Source organism: Doryrhamphus excisus, linkage group LG12 (assembly GCF_037039965.1).
Source record: "Doryrhamphus excisus strain RoL-2023G ecotype Guam linkage group LG12, RoL_Dexc_Guam_v1.1, whole genome shotgun sequence".
Taxonomy (NCBI): Eukaryota; Metazoa; Chordata; class Actinopteri; order Syngnathiformes; family Syngnathidae; genus Doryrhamphus; species Doryrhamphus excisus.
This window is the reverse complement of record NC_136368.1, coordinates 16,776,404-16,792,758: the sequence shown is the minus strand read 5'-3', so window position 1 is coordinate 16,792,758 and position 16,355 is coordinate 16,776,404. Positions and strand designations below refer to the sequence as shown.

Sequence of the window (16,355 nt, the reverse complement as noted above, 5' to 3'; positions counted from 1 at the left end):
AATAAAAAAAAGAAAAAAAATGGGGACGGCAACCTTTACCTTCAAAAGTGCCATCACTTCGGTTCACATCCTAAAATAGGAAACTATCCAGTTTACTTGCTGACTGTTGTGAGTCTCATAAACTTAACACATGCAATTATGATTGTTTGCTAAATGAATAACACGAACCACAAACGCCAATTTAATGGAAAGTGAAAGAATTGCGAAGGACTGACTAGAAGTTACGACTCACTGTTGTGCAACACAAAATAAGGCATTTCACAAGCATTTATTCTGTAACATCTACTCTAAATTAGAAAGACCGTGTACGTCTGAGAGAGAGAAGAAGAGAGGAAGAACCGATTTGTTAACGCCCAAGTATGTATAAACTCAAAAGTTGTGAATAGATGCATAAAAACATGCAAGGTGGAGGTTTGTAGGTTTTTTTTTTTTTTTTACTCCGACTAAACATCTTTAGGGATGACAACCCCGATTATTTACTAAACTTTCTTCCCAGCTGGATGTGTGACCAGAAAAAATGAGAAACTGAAAAAAATACAATAGAAAATACATGAGATGGTAAAGAGTTTATTAACAGCAGGGATTTAACTTGCTGTATTTTTTTCATAGCATTGCCTCAATTTTATACATAAATCCTGCTAAGATTGAGGATCTTGTTTTTTTTATGCAACATTTTAATGGCAAGGCCTGACCTGTGCCTACTTATTATGTTTATTATTTATTTATATAATGTTCAAAATGAACCAAACTATGATTATGTGTCTGCTGCATTTATTCATGATAAACTGCTGGGTGGTGCATTGGTAAATATTGTCCCCACAAAGGCATGCGTCCCCCACAAATGATGTCGAATAACTCTACAGCAACCAAGATCTTCAATCTGAAAACCCAGAAGATGGTACCTGTCGTCGGTCTCGAAGAATGTGTTGTTGGTGTAAGATCCAAAGAACTGCGGAGTAAATAAAGAGGTCATTTCAATATAAAAATGTTGCACTGCCATTGTCACAAAAACACTGTTGTACATCACTCGAGTTCTGACATGGTCCCTGAACATCTCGTGCCTGGTAAAGAAATCTCATCAAAGACTGTTCTTTTGAAGGAAGTTTATCTTTGGCCTTACCGGCAAGCCAGAGGAAGGCTCGATGAAGTCAGCCCAGAATCCTTCTCTCTGCAGGATGAAGCAGATGTCCTTTGCTCCATCTACAAACTAGAGAGGAACAATAATACTTTATAATAAAGATAATGACTAAATGGATGAGTGAGGCGGTAACTGTAGTGGAATAAAATTGGAATATAAAAAAACCCAGTATTTAAGAATATTCGACAGTAGTCGTCATAGTAGAAACACAGATTCAGTTTAATAACCATGAGATCTGTGAACCATCAGCACTGTGTTAAGTCAAATCAAATCAACTTTATTTGTAGAGCCCTTTTCCTGCAAAGACATACAACACAAAGTGCTTAACAGAATTAAGAACAATTACCACAATTAAAAGGAAAAACAATTACGAAGAAAGCCCCTCCCTCCCACCCTCCATACTAGACACACACAGGGTCCGCGGGGGTTGATATGGTAAAAGCAGATCAGATAAATAAGAAGGTGCAAGGCCGTTAAGCTAAACATTTAAAAACCAGTAAGAGAATCTTAGTCGGCTAGCTAACCTTGTCAAGCATCTGCTCTCTCTCTTCCTCAACAGCGGAAGACCATGATGTCATATCATTCTGTGTCTTTTGAGTCACTGTGACCACGGTCACTTGAGAGCTTGGGGCCTCAGGAAACAGGCATTGGAGATCTGGGTGACACATTGTGAAGAAATCACATTTTCTACAGTAATTACATTTCTTCAGTGGTGCTTTAAATAACATTACAAGATCGAATGTACCAAAACACACTGTCAGGGTCACATGATGTACTGTTTACTTACCATTTACTCGCTTTTGTTCAGTGAATTACCTTGCTGTAGTTTATCAGGGCATGGCTGTATGACGCACTCCACACATGATTTGGCTACTCCACTGTTTGCTGCTCCACTGTCATTCTGATTGACTGCTGAGTCATCTTCTTTCTGTGTATAGAAGTACACATGGACATGCACATATGCAATGTTAAGTGATGAGTAGGCATAGGCTGGTATGAATTTCTGACAGTATGAAAATGTTGGGCAAACATTACAGTTTCAGGGTATTGTAATTACTGCTCTAAAATGTGTTGTTGTGAACTAACGTTATTAAAAATACAAAAAAAGTCAATATTAAACCAAATAATATAACACAATGGAAGTGGAAGTAAGTAAGTAAGTAAGTAAGTAAGTAAGTTTTATTTATATAGCACCTTTCTCAGACAAAAGTCACAAAGTGCTTCACAAAAGGCAAAACACAGGGTTAAAATACACATAAAAAATACAATAAAACAATAAAACAATGTACAATAAAAATAGACATAAAACAGTACATAAAAACAGTATACAATAAAATAGACTAAATAAATATATGATGGTCATAATACCCTAAATCTACTGAGCTGGGTATGCCTGCAAAAACAAGTGAGTTTTAAGGTTACTCTTAAATGCATCGACAGAGTCAAGCGAACGCAGGGAGGGTGGAAGGTCATTCCAGAGCCTCGGCGCAACAACCTGAAAAGATAGGTCTCCTCGGGTCCTAAAACGACTACGAGGGACCATGAGTAAATTTTGATCTGACGATCTCAGCCTCCGAGAGGGGGTATAGGGGCGCAACAAGTCTCGTATGTAGACAGGGGCCTGGCCGTGCAAGGCTCTAAAAGTGAGCACCAGGATTTTAAAATTCACACGGAATGAGACTGGGAGCCAATGAACATGAATTTAAAATAAATGTAAATATTTCTAAATAAATAGTAAATAATTAAAATGCAGTCTACCGTGGCTATACCTGCAAAACAAGTCACAACAGAATATTTTCTTAGCTAAAAAAGGCAAAACATGCAAATAAATACAATCAAGTTGCGACATAATTAATTAAAAAAAATGTAACGTTAATATTTCATAGTGAATGTCACACTTTTCCACAAACTGCAATGTTAAGCGGTTGTTGCTCGTTGTTGAGTCGAAAATGAACAGTTTATCCCACTTATCCTCAAATCATTTCTCATACTGAATCACAACTTTTTTCACATTTGGTGACTCCCGACGTGAATGTCAACCGACAACGGCGACAACATTGCGGCTGTACCGGCACAGCTCAATGCAAATGAGGCCGCTATGAACTTTTGGCAACACATTGAAGCCCAATTCCAACTGCAAGGAATAACACAGGATGTGATGCAAAGTATTTCCATGCAGTGGCCACGCTGGACCTCCACTTTCTCTTATAACATAGAAACGGTATGACTCACAATTTTAGTGGTTTTGAAACCATGACTAAGCAGGTGTTGTGCAACACATCTACAGTAATATTACAATACTATAATTTATATTCTTATACAGATTAAATTGGCTAAATGTTTATTTGATTATCTGTTGAAAGTTTCTGCATTTAAAAAATATATATAATTAAAATGTGGATTGAATAACCATGAGTGCGTTTGTATATTTGACTTACAAAAAACTCATTCATAGGCAGCCTGGATAAACATCGTTCACAGTTTGGTGAGGCAGACAGAAGATCAGGAACCGTCCTTTTTGTGAGTCTCATCTTGTCCTCGGAATTTTTTTCCAGATTACAGTCAAAACCTACATTACCGGGCAGAAGGGAGACCTGGTTTTTGACACCAGATGGCACCATGGTCTCATCCAGCCACGATGGAAGTGGTTCTGAAAAAGAAGACAGCCGCAACAATAATTCTTAACCTGATTTAGATTTTGTAACAAGGGCTAGTAATTGCGTACCACTTATGGAAGGGACTGTTGCTACATGGCGAACAGCTGAGCTATGGCATCCAGTAATAGACAAGCCCTTGGTTCTGGCAATATGATGCACCAGAGCCTGAAGCCCAGGGAGATATGTAGCCAGTCTGGTTCTGCTGTACAGCACCTGAGCACATAATTGCAAAAACTTTGTTAGCTTCAAATATACACATTGTGAACCATTCCTTTCCATGACCATATGTTTCGCTAACAATCATTCTCACACAAAAAAGCTGAGTTGTTTTCTGATTCTGCAAAATGGAAGCATTTTGATATTGTTGAGCTAATAAATGCTTGTGTTCTTCGTCTGTATGTATACCTCACAAAAGTGAGTACACCCCTTATATCTACAAATATTGATATCTTGTTGAAATCCGCATCAAGCTCCTTTGAATGGAGTGTGATTGCCACCTGTTGCTCTGTTGAAGCTACAGCATCTTGTTCTTTGTTATCAGCAGCCCTGGCACAGACCTGTGTGTAATGTGGAGACCAGTCACAATCACATTGTTAATGTATATTGTTTTAAATAATCGGTCGTACACATCATTTGCAATAGTTTAGCAATTTAATCAACCTTGCTTTGGGATTTAGTGACAATTTAGTGACAATTAGCTTGCCCCCCCCCCCCCCCCCCATGACGGACTGTATTCAAGCAAACAGATCTGTAATGAAAACTTTTCAGTCTAGCTATTTAGACAATAATGGCGTGTTGACTGTTTTTAAGTAAATACACAGTCACCCTATACTGCTAGTATATCCGTGTTTAATTTCCATAGCATTGTCATTTTGAGGAAAATATACTTCAATCAAATAAAAGTGATTGCTGAAATATGTGGAGTGTACTCACATGTGTAAGATATAGCAACTATCTACCGCCTTCTATTAATATATCTACCACTTAATGAACCACTTGCATTGCATCCGATATTTAATCATAGTCACATCATCCATCACATTGAACTTACTGTCGCCATCCTCCGGTTCCTTGCAGTTTTTTGTTCGGTATCTGTTAGATTCGAACACAAGACAGTAAGGACCCATTCGCAAACATACAAGTTCAAAGTTTAATAAAAATGTATGGATTAACACAAAACTGCACCTTCATAGATCCATTGTGCACATGAATTAATTATGTTAAAATGTTTACTTGTCTATTAACACCATGTCCTGCAATTTTGTCAAGTAGAGATGGGCTTTTCATATCACGATTAGAATGACAAAAATTGCCATAGTTATATTCAAAATATAAAGGAATCTATCCTAATACTGAGTACTTGTGTGTTTGTATGTACACCAATGGACAGACTTGGCATAGGTTCATCTCAGTAGCAGTGCAGTAAAATAAACATTGTGGTCCATGCTTCATTTAACGCTTAACAACCACTCTGTTTTCACTTATTATAGCCATTATTCCATATGCTCTGAATATGTCCCAGTGAATTACCATCAAACGAAAAAAGCTTGCAGTAAAAGGTAAGGTTCAACTGAATAAACAACAGACTTACCAATGTTTACCCACGAATGGCGAAAAGTCACAGGATTATTTACGTCCAATCGTAGTAATGACTGATGGGCGTCCGCCGATAACGTTTTAATATCTATACTGTAAAAAAACAAGAACTCTGAACTTACGTAGACACAAGGGCAAGGAATGGAACCAACGTCATCAGTCCCCGACTAAGCTAATGCTGCTGGAACACGGCTTCATTCGTCTTGTTATTGCTGGCGCTTTGCAAACCAGCTTAGAAGCGCATTACCGCCACCAACTGGATGGGAGAAAATTTACTCTCCTTCCTGGGTAGCCCCCAATCCAGAATGTACCCCCAAACTCAGCTGGGATAGGCTCCAGCTTACACGTGACCCGAATGAGGATACAAATGAGTATGGAAATTGGTGGATAGATGTAATTTTTTTTGGCATTTTTGTGCTTTTTTCCCCTCCTGTTCTCGTGCTGTGCCATCTTATGTCCAGTAGATGTCACTGTAGGACATATGGCAGATAAAATAATTTTTCCCCCATAACCTTATTGAAAAACAGATAATAGAAGTGACAACGAAGACAGGACAGTTAATATATATTTAAAATATAACATAAATACATTTTAAATTTTAGTTGTTCGGAATATCCTGGGTTGTTGTACTGCGTTGCCCGTGACGTCTATAACACTGACCAATTAGGAGTAAGTGGACGCCTCCATCAGGAAGTGAACAGGGGGGGAGATAAACGGACCCGAAGAACAAACGCGTTGTTATCCTTTGGTCCAGGGAGTCAATCTGTAGTCATGTTATTAACAAAACTTACGTCTACACTCAGGTATATATATTCTGTCTGGTACCGTCACGATTTTGTTTCTTGTTTATATGAGTTTTATGGAAATCATAAAATAAAAGCATGTGCATAACAAAACAATTTTTGCTTCTTTCAGACAGAGAACTATCTGCAGACTGCATCGAATTCAAGGACACATGGTGAGGGAATACTTCTGCAATAAATGAGTGCTTTGTAGTATTCCAGTGAAGTGTTAGAAGATGTCTATGTACTACAGTGATACATGATACATGGTGCTGTTTTTATACATGAAAAGAAATGACCAGATGCCTTCTCAATGTTATTTTGGACCAGATGTCCAGTCATGTGGAGCCAGAAGTCCTCCTGGAGAAGGTGAACAGAGCTGGTGTGATCACCATGAACAGACCGAAAGTCCTAAATGCCCTCAACATGTCCATGATCCGACTGATTTACCCTCAACTCAAGGTATTCCTAGTTATTCACCTAGGAATTGTGTATGTGTGTTTCTTAGACATAATTTTGGATGTTTTAATCATGTAACAGTTTTGGTATGCAGACCAAATGATGTAAACTATGACCCCGTTCCGAATGACTACAATCCTCAGTCCATTTCTAAGCAGACCACCTTGAGGAAGCTTGTTTTGGTTACTACCCAAAGATTGAGGGTATGAATGTAGATGGACTGGTAAATTGAGAGCTTTGGCTTATAGTACAGAGCTTTCTTCACCGCGACCGGATTACTGTAGACGCCTCACAATAAATCTGTGCCTCACATGTGAACAAGAACAAGACCCTGAGAAACGTAACCCATTGTCATTCAGGAAAACCGGCAATGGCTGTTCCAGGGTATAATAATAACTCCAGGCAAATCACCAAAGAAGACTCGGTGTTCCAACAGCAAATAAAAACCAGACAAAAATTTACCTATTAATGAACATACCAGCCCGTCTTCAAACATACACTACCAGTCAAAAGTTTGGACACACTTTACTCATGTTATTAAATATGAAAGTGTGTCCAAATCTTAATGATGACTGACCTATTGAATGACTAATTAAATTGTAAAAACATTGATATGCTGGTTGATGTCTGGACTGGTGTCATTAAAGCAAGGAACTAATAATACAATTGATATAATAAAAATGTTTTTTACAGCATTTTTACCAAATGAACTCCTGTGTGTCTTGCAGAAATGGGAAAGTGACAGCGAAACCGACTTGATAATTATCAAAGGAGCTGGTGGTAAAGCCTTTTGTGCTGGTGGAGACATCAGAGGTAAATGCTCACTCTACAGGTAATTCTAGTTATATAATCACTAACATTTTTAATACTTCTTTTCAGCAATAACCGAAGCTGGGAAAGCTGGAGATCCACTTACAAAGGTCTTTTTCCGCGAGGAATACATGCTGAATAACGCGATAGGTACGTTTTATATGAACACTAGACACAGATGTGTATTTATGTTAAATCCCCTGCACTTTCCCACAAATCGAATAAACGTTTTATTTGCATTAACACCCATGTGATGTTTTCAGGAACATGCAGGAAACCATTTATTGCCTTAATTGATGGGATAACAATGGGAGGGGTAAGTCATATTGCTTTAATTGGAGAATATCAGATGACAAAATATCTATTAAGATATTAAACATAAGGACATACCTGCTAGAGGTGGGAATTTGACTAAATTTCATGATTGTTATCAGGAAAATCCATCAATTGTTACTGATCTTAGGGTGCATGGTACAAATGGCCTGAATGTGTTGCAAATATGATTTTTATATCATTATAATAATCAATAATGTGTGCTTCCCTCTTCCCTGACAGCGATACATAAGCTATGTATCGCTATAAGTCAAATATTTTTGTATTTTTAATATTTTTGTAGTTTAAGTTTAGAAAACCTGTTTGTGACCTTCTACATGTGATTTTTAATATTATTGAAGCCCTCTAGACATGAAATAGCACCCCTATAGTCTCTTTTACAATCATATCACTCAATATAGTCGTTTTAATCAGAGCAAATAACACCAGCGTTTGTGTGTGTTACAATATTTATTGTAATCTTCCGGACTTGGACAGGAAGTGATGTCAGGGATTCAGGAAGATGACGCTGTAGTTGAAGTGACACAGGCTCCGCAACGGGGTAGAATGTAGCCAAGTATTATTGTTGGTGAAATGCACACTTTTATCTTTTTTTTTTGTGAGGCTTGCTTTGGCATGGGGGCACCAGATGCCATTGAAAACAGTAGTAACGCCTTGAGCCCACTAGGTGGCGACAAATACCGTTGACAGAACACGCTTGTGTGTGAATTTGACTAGGACTTGTTTTGGCAGGGTACTTCAAGGTTCTTGGCTTACTTTGGTGTGAGGAATGTTAGCATTATTTACACCAGAGGTTTTAAAATTCCAACTTTCCAACATGTTTAGCCTTCCCTTGGAATGTTGTCATTATTTTGTCATCCTCTGCCTGCAGGGAGTTGGTCTGTCAGTTCATGGACGTTTTCGAGTGGCCACTGAGAGAACACTGTTTGCCATGCCAGAAACTGCTATTGGTAAGCCGCAATGCTGGTGGTAGTACTCAGAAGAGCTCTTCAAACTTTCAGGGATATTGTTTTATGTTGAAGTCAGAACCATATTGATATTAAAGGATCAGCAATGTGTTACTTAAAGTAACAGAAAACCAACCTCAATTATTGGTTGTGTATGTCAGTGCGTCTGCACCAGTGGCATCATTAGGCCTATTTTAGAATTAAAATTAATTAAAATGTTCTTAAGCCCCCCTAAATAATTGATATTTTTATTGAATTTTTTATTTTATTTTTTTACAAAAAAAAAAACTCTGACAAATTTCATATAATAGGGCAAAAGCAGGCCAATAAGCAAGCCAATAAGCAGGCTAATACTAGCCCACTAGTAGTAGTAATAATCAGAAGAAAAATAATGATAGTAATAATAATAGGCTAATTATTAATATGATAATTATTATTATATAATTAATCGCAGCGCTTGAGCAGCGGTTTTTCAGTGTAGATTGTGTGTACTTATGTAAATTTAATGGTGGCCTAAAACTATTGAGTATCTCTACTAAATCTTTCCAAAAGTGGGAAAGTTATATCCCGGTTCTTGTTTGTTTTTTTTTTTGTTTTTTTATTATTTTTTTTATGTCTACTACATTCATTCATATCCTGTGCATCTCCAGGGGGCTAAGCCCCCCCCCCCCATTCTTAGAACCTAGTGACGCCCCTGGTCTGTGCGTTGGAGGATGTAAAAATAAACTAAGACAAAGGTGCTAGTCTGATGATGGACGAGATAGAGACTGAGGCTGCGAAAGCTGCGCCATTTATGTACTCTTGGGACATTGCCCAGGTGCAAACTAACTCCGCCCACAGGACTTAATAACATAAAACAGGGACACACAAATACCTACGTACGTACGTACATACATACGTACATAAACAACAGGCACTGTGGAGGCTGGGTCTGTCATAACAAAAAGTGGAGAAAGTGAAGGAAGACGTTTACATTACACAATGAAGTCCTAATCATGCTCTATTGTTGCTATGGCAACACATCTTATCACTCATCAGAAAGGGCAAAATTCCGAATGTAATGTATAACCTTCCAATGACCCGTCACACTATTTTGCACTTTACTAAAGTGTTAATATCTCTGTGACAACCTCAACAGATTTAACCGCCCTGCCATAATCTGCCACACTTAATACGTTTTCAGATGTGAATCAGGTCAGCTCATCTAATCCTGCTCTCTGCCGTTCACTGAGCATCATGCCACATCCACCGTGACCCTTAAAGCTTCTGTTCCTGTCAAATACTCAAATGGTAACATTCACAAAAACACAGACTTCATTTCAGAGATTAGAGATGCGGATTGTGTTGACAGACAATAACGAGAAAACATTTCATTTGTTTGCGTCACATGTTTAAGGGAAATCAGCCTCGAGGAAAGGAGTTCTAACAATAGTGTATGTAAAGCAGTCATTCATGCATCTTGGATCGGATTCTATTGTGTTTGCTAGTCTACCTGCTGCCATAGTGTGGAGTTCATTGATGTTCATTATGTGCTGCGGCTTCTTAACTCTCATTTTTACCGTGACAGGTTTGTTCCCTGATGTGGGAGGTGGTTATTTTCTCCCCAGGCTTCGAGGAAAATTGGGACTCTTTCTGGCCTTGACTGGCTTCCGTCTCAAAGGTCGCGATGTGCAGAGAGCCGGAATTGCCACTCACTTTGTAGAGTCTAAGAAGGTAATTGTCACGTAATTGACGTTGACATGAAGGAAAGTGGCTGCACGGTGGATAAGTGGTTTGTTCGTGGGCCACACAGCTAGGAGAGTCGAGTTCAATTCCACGTTCCGAGTTTGCATGTTCTCCCTGTGCTTGTGTGGGTTTTCTCCGGGTACTCCGGTTTCCTCCCACATTCCAAAAACATGCTAGGTTAATTGGTGACTCCAAATTGTCCATAGGTATGAATGTGAGTGTGAATGGTTGTTTGTCGTTGTTTGTTGAACTAAATGTTTGACATGAGGTTGTCTGCTCAAAACATTGTAAGATACAGTCAAACTCTGATTTGTTTACATTCGGAATATGGCTTTTTTTTTGTTTGTTTGTTTTTATAAAGTAATATAAATTCTACAGAAATCATCACTATAGTGGTCACATTGATGTTATTAATGAGTGCATTTTTTTTGCATTCAACTCTCCTTTTGCTGCAATAGATATCTGACTTGGAGAAGGAGCTAGTGGACTTAAAGTCGGCCTCTACTGAGAATATTTCCCGAGTGTTAGACTCCTTCCAGAAGGAAGTAAAAAACCAGCAGACACACAAATGCTTTTCATTTGGATATACTGTGTTGTTTGACTTGGGTGTTTGTGCTTTTGTCCTTTCTCAGAGCAGCTTTGATTCTGACAAACCGTTTGTCTTGGAGAAGCACATGTCTGATATTGACAGGTAATGATGCAGTTCTACCTTCAGTTGTTTCAAATAGATGCTATCATACTGTCAAAATACAATGGAACCTTAGTTGGTATTTATTAATTCCTTCCAAAAGGTCCAATGACGTCATAGATTTCTCTGTGCCAGGGAAGATATGCGGAGAATGCTCTCTGCAGACTGAAATCTGAGGAAAAGTACAGCTCAGACATGCCTTGACATATATGGTTAAAAGTCTTGCACATGTATGTTTATTTACCCATGCCATTATCAATCCGGCTAATCGAGATATACACTAACTGAAATTATGTAAATGTAATTAACAAAGCGCTGCACGGCGGTCTAGTGGTTAGCGCGCAGACCTCACAGCTAAGAGACCAGGGTTCAATTCCACCCTCGGCCATCTCTGTGTGGAGTTTGCATGTTCTCCCCGCGACTCCAAATTGTCCATAGGTATGAATGTGAGTGTGAATGGTTGTTTGTCTATATGTGCCCTGTGATTGGCTGGCGACCAGTCCAGGGTGTACCCCGCCTCTCGCCCGAAGACACCTGGGATAGGCTCCAGCACCCCCCGCGACCCTCGTGAGGAAAAAGCAGTAGAAAATGAATGAATGAATAATTAACAAAGCGCTGCACGGTGGACGAGTGGTTAGCATGCAGTCCTCACAGCTAGGAGAAATAAGTTCAATTCCACCCTCGGCCATCTCTGTGTGGAGTTTGCATGCGTGGGTTTGTTTGCAACCTGCAGAAATATTCACTGGAGTTGCCACAAACTAATAATAATACAACACAGTACGTTCTATAAGTGTACAGAATTTTAGCGCACAGCTAGGAGACCCGGGTTCGACTCCCTGCTCGGGCGGTATGGAGTTTGCATGTTCTCCCTGTGCATGCATGCGGACTCCAGGTTCCTCCCACATTCCAAAAACATGCTAGGTTAATTGGCCACTCCAAATTGTCCATAGGTATGAATGTGAGTGTGAATGGTTGTTTGTCTATATGTGCCCTGTGATTGGCTGGCGACCCTTCCAGGGTCTTGCCCCAAAGACAGCTGGGATAAGCTCCAGCCTATTGAAGATAAGAAATAAATGAATAAAAAACACGCTAACTGGGCTGTACTCTAACCGAGGTATCACTGTAATTAAAATTGTTTACATTAGCTGACATATCAGCGCTGTTCTTTTCATCCCCACAGGCTGTTTAGCTCAAGCAGTGTGGAGGGCATCATGCAGAACCTGAAGGCAGACGGCTCAGACTTTGCAAAGAAACAAATTGAGGTACATGAGTTTTTATTGTATTCCTGTTTGGCCATTAAATGATCATCATCGGTCATACTATATAAAGGGGGAGGTGTCCATACATTTTCCTGTTTTCTGTTTTCTCACCATCTGGTAAACCTCTGGGGCTGGAACAGAGCCAGGCCAAGTCAGCATATGTTAGTAATTAGCCGTTGCCTCAGTTAAGTACTTAATGGGGTTAGTCTTGTCCTGGTCTTGTGCCGTCTTGATCACAAGCCCCCCGTGTTTAGTGGCTGCCTTTTTACAAAGCAGCTTCAGTAAAACTAATTTCCCTAATTCTGTTTTTCACCTAATATCCATTTGCATCATCCACTGAGGTCTAAGCCAGAAGAGATTATACAAATACCTCAGATTATAGGCCCCGCCCCTGCACATGCTTTGTTTTCATTATCACACTGAATTAATAATCCAAAAGCACTTTACAATTGATAAAAAACATCCCACAATAACAAATGATCACATGTGGCACAATACATTTTTGACTTTTACCAAAAAACACTAACCAGGACATACACTAACCAAGGTTTTGACTTATTTTGTGTGTTTATCTGTAATATGCATATAGTAGCATCACAGTTTTCATTACGCAACATTATTTTGAGGGAAATGCATCAAATTAGCTTTGTTTTTCCGTGTGTGTGTGTGTGTGTGCTCCTGCAGGAATTATCCCGGATGTCTCCCACTTCCCTGAAAATAACCTTCAAGCAGCTGCAGACCGGTGCTACTCTCAGCCTGCAGGATGTGTTTGTCATGGAGTATCGCTTGAGCCAGGCCTGTGTGGTAAAGACCTCCACATCAGCATGTTACAAACATTACTTTCTATTTCAAATAATACATCAGATTTGAACTGTTTGTATCCATACATGTTTACATAAAAAAGTCAAGTGCTGCAATGTTGCTATAATTTCTCATACTTTGAGGCGTAAAGAAGATGCCAGCTAATTCCATTGTTTTGCTCTGCAGCATGGCCGTGACTTCTATGAGGGCGTACGAGCTCGTAAGTTGGATCAATAAAACACCATGTAGAATTGTAATGCAAACCTAACCGATGTTACATGAATAGTACTAATAATTCATGTTTGTGCTATATCATTGAGATGCTCATTAAGTTCATATACGTTTCCTCTAGTTCTGGTTGACAAGGACCAGAATCCCAAATGGAATCCATCAACTCTGGAGGAGGTGTGTGACCAGACTGTGGACCAGTGTTTCTCCTCGCTTGGAGAGATGGATATGTCTTTTTGATATCAACCAGCACCTTCCCTCATACACGTTAGGGTTGCACAAAAATTCATATTAAATCTTAACCTCGATTAACACAAACATGTAGGGGTGTCACACGGTTAAAATGCGATGATATTTGTCGTTTAGGGAACATTGTCTCATGAGAACAGGGCAATCAGAAGCGAAGGATAATACAGTTTTTTGTGATAAAACAAATGTATGATGCAATATGTGATGTCATCAACATTGACTCTCAACACAAAACACATTTTTATAGTTTCATAATCATGGTTTTACATGCATAAAACAATTCTACATGCATAGAAATGTGTTTCCAAAAACAAGATGTGGCAGTGAGACACCATCTTCTTGTTTTGTTTGAGTTATTTATCGAATTCAGTCGTGTTTCTCACCTTTTTTTGTCAAAATGCTGCATCTTGCAACTTTATTTGGCTCCATTATGGGTTCCTTTTTGAAGAGAGAAACACTATTCAATTACCCATCACCATTTATCACTGCATCATGGTAACGCACTTTAAGCATCAAGTGAGCTGTTCTTTTAATGTAAACAAGAATTCATGACACCCCTGACATGCAATCAAATTTCTGTCAAAATTCTTCTTAACGGGCTTAACACACAATGTTGTACTGAAGGACTCCTGCTCCTCCTCGCTCTTCCCATCTCTCAGCAAGCCTTGCCGAGGGCGCCTTATCATTAATCAGCTGGCGGGAGGAGCAATTTTATTAATTTACTTTTCTTTTGACTTGCATTTATTACTAGCATGCGTGTACTAGCAAGGGAGAGTGAGTGTGTCATATTTTTGACTTGTTTATTTTCAGTCTTTCTATTCATTTCTATTAAGAAAGTCCTCTGTAAGCTGTCCTTCCGGGACCTGCCATAAAGAACAACAGAAAGATTTTGTTTGTTATTTTTGTTTTTTAAACAGAATTAATGACATTAAAATCAAGCATACAGCAGAACTATATTTATTAGAGCACAGTAATGGTTATAATCCTGAAGTAACGTCTTTTTTTTCTTGAGAAACTTCAGATCTTCCGGATCGGATTCAGGATCCAACACATATGTATGTGAAAAGCGGATATTTTCATTTTAAAAAGATAATTTTCCGTTTATTATTCGCAGCTAGCGGCACAACACTAGAAGTCCTCCTAGGCACTTGGGAATGTGACCAACCAATTAGCACAGATCGTTTTCAATGGAAGCACAAAATCCAAAGAAAAACAACTGGAATAGGTGCAGAATCTTGAAGATCTAGAAAGCTTTCTATACTGCTTATTGTGCGTAGGAGTCCACAACTCGATACAAAGGCCTGAAAAATGAGAATAATAGGTCTCCTTTGGAAGAAACTGCTCATATACAGCATTTTATGACTTTACACGAAGATAAATCTTGAAGGTAATCTTTAACTTTACTTTTAAATTTCTATCACAGTATTAATAAAGTACAGTTTATATATCAAGTCACCCCTCCTCGATAAATGTATATAAAAATCCCAATGTTCTTCCACGACGTCACATACAGTTGCCGACTACAGTCGAGTTGTTTAGGCGAGTTCATGTTCATAGAGTGGACCAGGTGACCTATAAAGCATCATAGTACACATAACAGTACTCCTGTTGTCAAAACCTGCATGCTGATAGTTACTAAAAAATCTTGAAACAATCGCTCCACTATAAATCCTTCCCTTTGTCCTACATGGAGATGAACTGTGTAGTTCACAGCGTGTCATAAATGATTTACGGTCATTTTATGTGCACATCATTAAACTGCATTGCAGAATGCAAAAAGCCTGTGTCATGGACAGGACACTGTGCAAACACTGTATCATTCTGATTTATCATTCTGATTTATCATTCTAACCACAAGTGCTAGTAAGTGGCGCCTCTCTGGCTGGGCTTTTATGGCTTATTGTGTTGGAAAGTGAGAAGTGATCATGAGAGAAAATGTAGTTAAATGAGACGTTGTATAGTCACTGTCACTTGCATTTTACAGTAAACTCCAGTGTGGACAATGGTGGGAAATGTTTGTCACACTTAAATGTTTCAGATCATCAAAGAAATGTAAATATTAGTCAGTGGCAACACAATTGAGCATAAAAAAAAATCAGTTTTTAGATTATCTTTTATTATTAAGGAAGAAAGATTGCCCCTTAAACCTAGTAACTGGTTGAGTTACACAGCAACAACTGCAATCAAGTATTGATTAGCTTGCAATGAGTATCTTAAGAGAGATGTGGATGAATTTGTGGTAGACAGTTTATCATCACATTTCTCACAGCAAGTCTTCCAGGTCCTAAAGCAGCAAAACAACTCCAGACCATCACACTACCACCACCATATTTTACTCTTGGTATGATGTAGCATGTTTTCATTTCAAATGTTTTCACATTAAGTAATGGGACACACACCCTCCATAATGTTCAGCTTTTGCCTTGTTACACCACAGAGTATTTTCCCTGGGGGTCGGGGGGTCATCAAGATGTTTTGTGGCAAATTTGAGAGGAGCCTTAATGTTGATTATGTTCAGCAGTGGTTTTTTGGTCTTAGAACATCTCCCATCGCCGTTTTTGCCTGGTGTCCTCCTTGTGATGGCTTTCATGAACACTGATCTTAACTGAGGAAAGTGAGGCCTGCAGTTCTTTGGATGTTGTGGGGTCTTTTGTGACCTCTTGGATGAGTCGTTGCTGCGCTC

General features: G+C 38.9%; 2 protein-coding genes across 3 annotated transcripts; one reads left to right on the top strand and one right to left on the bottom strand.

Annotated features, from left to right (window-relative positions):
- Window positions 1–553: 553 nt before the first annotated feature.
- mmadhcb (metabolism of cobalamin associated Db) lies at window positions 554–5,496 on the bottom strand. 2 transcript variants are annotated; one of them, XM_058081423.2, is made up of 9 exons: window positions 5,387–5,496; window positions 4,847–4,887; window positions 4,293–4,352; window positions 3,864–4,008; window positions 3,577–3,788; window positions 1,955–2,066; window positions 1,663–1,793; window positions 1,121–1,207; window positions 554–949 (listed from the first exon to the last, which is right to left on the bottom strand). In XM_058081423.2, exons 2-9 carry the CDS (start codon window positions 4,853–4,855, stop codon window positions 776–778), a joined length of 930 nt encoding a protein of 309 aa, XP_057937406.2. In that variant the 5' UTR covers window positions 4,856–4,887; window positions 5,387–5,496; the 3' UTR covers window positions 554–775. The 2 variants fall into 2 exon arrangements, with proteins under 2 accessions (XP_057937406.2, XP_057937407.2); XM_058081424.2 differs by lacking the exon at window positions 4,293–4,352.
- Window positions 5,497–6,059: 563 nt separating this feature from the next.
- hibch (3-hydroxyisobutyryl-CoA hydrolase) lies at window positions 6,060–14,554 on the top strand. The gene is made up of 14 exons (XM_058081420.2): window positions 6,060–6,194; window positions 6,307–6,349; window positions 6,504–6,635; window positions 7,361–7,445; window positions 7,512–7,592; window positions 7,706–7,758; window positions 8,647–8,725; window positions 10,290–10,435; window positions 10,906–10,992; window positions 11,080–11,138; window positions 12,316–12,397; window positions 13,079–13,198; window positions 13,382–13,415; window positions 13,548–14,554. The coding sequence occupies exons 1-14, from the start codon at window positions 6,163–6,165 to the stop codon at window positions 13,661–13,663; spliced, it is 1,149 nt and encodes a 382-aa protein (XP_057937403.2). The 5' UTR covers window positions 6,060–6,162; the 3' UTR covers window positions 13,664–14,554.
- Window positions 14,555–16,355: the final 1,801 nt, after the last annotated feature.

Bases quoted from the DNA above. Each gene is read 5' to 3' on its own strand.
- mmadhcb (XM_058081423.2), bottom strand. The intron at 1,208-1,662 runs GTTAGCTAGCCG...GTTCCTCTCTAG, and splicing joins GAGAGCAGATGCTTGACAAG to TTTGTAGATGGAGCAAAGGA. The intron at 950-1,120 runs GTAAGGCCAAAG...TTTACTCCGCAG, and splicing joins AGCCTTCCTCTGGCTTGCCG to TTCTTTGGATCTTACACCAA.
- hibch (XM_058081420.2), top strand. From the start codon at position 6,163: ATGTTATTAACAAAACTTACGTCTACACTCAG. The intron at 11,139-12,315 runs GTAATGATGCAG...TCATCCCCACAG, and splicing joins CACATGTCTGATATTGACAG to GCTGTTTAGCTCAAGCAGTG. The intron at 13,199-13,381 runs GTAAAGACCTCC...TTTGCTCTGCAG, and splicing joins GCTTGAGCCAGGCCTGTGTG to CATGGCCGTGACTTCTATGA.